This window comes from Drosophila takahashii, chromosome 3L (assembly GCF_030179915.1).
Source record: "Drosophila takahashii strain IR98-3 E-12201 chromosome 3L, DtakHiC1v2, whole genome shotgun sequence".
NCBI lineage: Eukaryota > Metazoa > Arthropoda > Insecta > Diptera > Drosophilidae > Drosophila > Drosophila takahashii.
In genome coordinates this window covers 1,377,594-1,381,421 of record NC_091680.1, presented here as the reverse complement: position 1 = coordinate 1,381,421, position 3,828 = coordinate 1,377,594, and the positions used below count along the sequence as shown (strand labels likewise).

The 3,828-nt window shown below is 42.6% G+C and overlaps 1 protein-coding gene across 1 annotated transcript; it reads right to left on the bottom strand.

The window, feature by feature from the left end:
• Nucleotides 1–1,203: 1,203 nt before the first annotated feature.
• Nucleotides 1,204–3,195, bottom strand: nerfin-1 (nervous fingers 1). Its single transcript, XM_017138693.3, has one exon. The coding sequence runs from the start codon at nt 2,972–2,974 to the stop codon at nt 1,607–1,609; it is 1,368 nt and encodes a 455-aa protein (XP_016994182.3). The 5' UTR covers nt 2,975–3,195; the 3' UTR covers nt 1,204–1,606.
• Between the last annotated feature and the right edge of the window lie 633 nt (nt 3,196–3,828).

Sequence of the window (3,828 nt, the reverse complement as noted above, 5' to 3'; positions counted from 1 at the left end):
AAATATTTGGTACAAAATTCTCTTTTTTTAGCTTATTGTTAATTTCACTGGTAAACTTTAAGCTTATTTATTTAGTATCACAAGATCTCAACCGATATGGTTTCATATATATGATATAGCTTACAGTTAGTTAAATCCTAAAGTGAGCGAAAGTTTCCCTTTTCGTTGTACTCTGCGGTTACAACCAATTTACATTTACAGATGCTAAGGAACAATAGCGCTGTGATATTGCCCCGATTTCTCGATATTTCGGGGGATTTTCTTATAAGTTATTGCTTTAAGTACACAACCGCCGGTTTTCGAAGCCTGTGGCCTTTCTTTATAGCTAGGTTGTACTGTTTTAAATACTTTGACTGGTAGTGAGACGCTGGTTCAATGTCCGTTTTTTTATGACTAACTAAACTAGCTAAATTAAAGTGAGAATTAAATAATTTCCCTTTTTCAACTTAGGTGGCTAAAAATGACTAGAGTTCACACTCGACTTTGGTTTACCAAAACACTGGGTCCGGATTTTTGGTTTAGACTAGGATTTGGTTTTGCTTTTTGGTTTGGTTTTGTTAAGATAAGAACTTAAAAACTATTACTGCACAATTTTGCCTGAATTTTGGTTTCGGTATAAGAACCTGAATATAATGACTAAAGCTGTATCCGAAATTGAAGAATGATATATATGATTTGTACAAACTTAGTAAGATCGAAATGAAGCTGACTTATAGAAATTATTTACCTAAAGTGACTAGTGACTAGAAGGAATGCAAGAACTTGTGACTAGAATGACACGAAAAATTGTGGATAGAAAGGGAAAGTGCGAAAAAGGGTTGGAACTTGGCAGGGAGATGATAGCGATAAGGTAGAACTTGAAATGGAAAGATGAGTAAGCGAATGAGTCATGAAAAATTCAGTATTCATGGTGTTAAGTAAGGGGGGAAGTTATGAGATGAGTGGAGGATTAATGAAAGGAGTGATGAATGATAGTTGATATAGGAATTTTGTTAGTATGAAATGAAGTGTTAGTATTGAGTCTTTGGTATTTTAATTATGATAAGTGACTAGATGATTGAGTTGATAATAAAATTAAATAGTTTTTCAATTCAAATAAATTTTCTTTGGTATTTTATAAGATGATATAGGGTAAAATATTATGTCTTTGGTGTTTTAGCTGTGATAAATGACTAGATGATTGACTTGATATTAAGTTTTTCTTTGGCTTTCCTATTAAGTTCATTGCACTCCCAAAAGTTCCTAAACTAGCTAAAAACTAAGGACTAGCTATCGAGATCGTATTGAAGCTGACTGAGTGCCAAGTTTCTTTGGTTTCACTGACTAGAACTAAATGGCATATGGAATGTAAGCCGAAGTACGGATACAAATTAGAGAGCCTGACTAGAATTGAACTTATTTTTTGCGAACGAAACTAAAACTAAATCTAAACTTAGGATACGAAGGGGAAACGGAAATTTCCCTGTGAATAAAACTAATTCTTTGGTCTGTTTCAGCTGCATAGAGAGGGTGTCTCCCAACCATAAAACTAAACTTAACTGTAGAAATTAACTGTAACTTTAAGGTTTAACTTTTTTAAACTTAATTCTCACTCTATATTTTTCTTTCAGTGTGCCATGGTGGTGTGCTGGATGACGGAGGCGCAGTTCCTCAGGTTTGTTAGAGCCGCAGCAGCGATGCTTTCCTCCTCCGTGAGGCCATGTTCCACGATCTGCAGACGACCATAGCCCGCTGATGAGGCGGATGAACTGGAGTCCGAGAGGTAATCATTGTCGTAATCATAGTTGCTGCTCCTGGTGGTGGCCCCCACCACATAGACGCCTTCATCGGAATGGGAGCTGCTTCGGGAAGAGGATGAGGTTACGGAGGAGCCCTCCTTGAAGTGGAAACTCCCTGTGATGGTGGCCTTAACCTCCACCTGCTTCTCCACCTTTTCCTTCTTCTGGTGCGTCAGTTGGTGTTTCCTCAGGTAGGCAGCCCTCTTGAACTTCTTTCCGCACTCCTGGCAATCAAAGGCCAGCTCCTCTACAGATTTCTTCTCCACCTGCGAAGATAGCTTCTCCTGGTGATTGATGGTATTGCGATTCTCCTTCTTGGCCGCCTCTTTCCTCGGCTTATGCCATCTTCTGTGGGAAGCCAGATTGGCAGGACAATTGAACTGCTTGCCGCACTCAGGACACCTGTATTCGAGGAGCACTATACAAGCACATCGATGACGGGCCAAACCAAAGGCATCCTCGAACTTGATCTTGCACAAACGACACACATAGTCCCCTATTACATTTTTGATAGCAGCCAATTCAGCCTTGGTTTCCTCGGTGATCTCTACTATATTGTATTTGGGGTCTATATCGCCATTGCTGTACTGCATCGAACCATCGGTGATGTCTTCTAGAGGTCGTATAATGGTTCCCGAAACTGGGGAACTGGTCTCCTCATCGAACTTTAGCTTTCGGGTGGCCTTCTGGCGGTTGGTTTTTCCCGATGAAGTGGAAGCCTTGCTGGTTCTGGGCGCAGAATCCGAGATCTTAATGGGTTTCGCAGGGGTGGCTTCTATGATTTCCTCGTCCTTTTTCTGAATTTTAGCAGGTTGTTCGGTGGCTCCCTCCTCATCAGCACTTTCCGCCTGAAATTTGCGCTTTCCCGATGGACTTTGTGGCGGCGTGGGGGGTTTTTCCTCTAATTTGGGGGGAGAAACCTCTGCTGGAACCTCCTCCTCAGCCCGAGTTTCACTGTAGACCTCCGCAAATGTGGCCGCCATGGGCACATCGCCGTGGGGCAGCGGCGAGGGCAGCTTGAGCGTTAGATCCAGGGGAATTTCGCACCTGGTTTTCAGGTTCAGGTAGCGACTGCGGTATTTGGGGGGCAGCGAGGCCACCGTGGTCAGCAGACCCAGGCCATGGGGCATCCCCTTGTGCTGCAGCTGGATGCCAATGCTGTGCGGATGGCTGAGTTGTTCTTGTAATTGAGCCATGGCATTAAGGATTTTTTGTAGGATTTTTTTAAATGATTTTTTTAACTTAAAACTTGAACTGAGCGAAACGGGAAACTGGAAACTGGAACTAAGCAAACTTAACAACAAACTGATAACGCTGATCCTTGCGGACTGGGACTCTATATAAAGAGAGGACCTCCAGTCGGCTCGACGTTTGTGCTGCGAATGAGGTTCGTTGGTTTATGTGGCGGCTATTTATGTGTGCCACACACCATTCACTCCAAAGGAAAGCGAAAACGAAACCGAAACCGAAAACGAAACTCGAAAATCATTGTGTTTGGTGCCGGCGTCCTGTGGAAATTTCTGTTTTCAACCCCCTTCGACTGAAGTCGTTGTCCTTTTTCGACGACGCCGGCAGAGAGCCGCCGCAAAAGCCGGAATCTTTTGTTAGCAATCACACACACACATTAGTCACCCTTTTTTCCCCAAAGCCAAACACACACAAACATACACACACGCACAGCCAGGACAATGCACTCGAAGAAAAAATCAATGTGCGACAGCTGTTGTTTGGCACGCACCAAAATCACAGCACCTTCCTGGGCAAATATTATTTTGTATATATATATAGCAGTATTCTGCGGAAATCGGAGCCTGCTTATTGTCCTTATTTTTGGCCAAAACAGCTGACATCCATGAAGTCGTTAATTGAGCGTGTAACCATAAGGTCAGCGGGAAGGAATCCTCAATGGTTCGGGATCTGAAAGGTATCCCTATCCTATCCTAGGTCTCGAAAGGTGAATTGTTTCTTTGTTGCCATTTGGCGAAAAAAAACAGCTGTTGGCATTTGGCTTCAAGATGTTTAAGGGAAGTAAACAATGTAACAAGTAGGA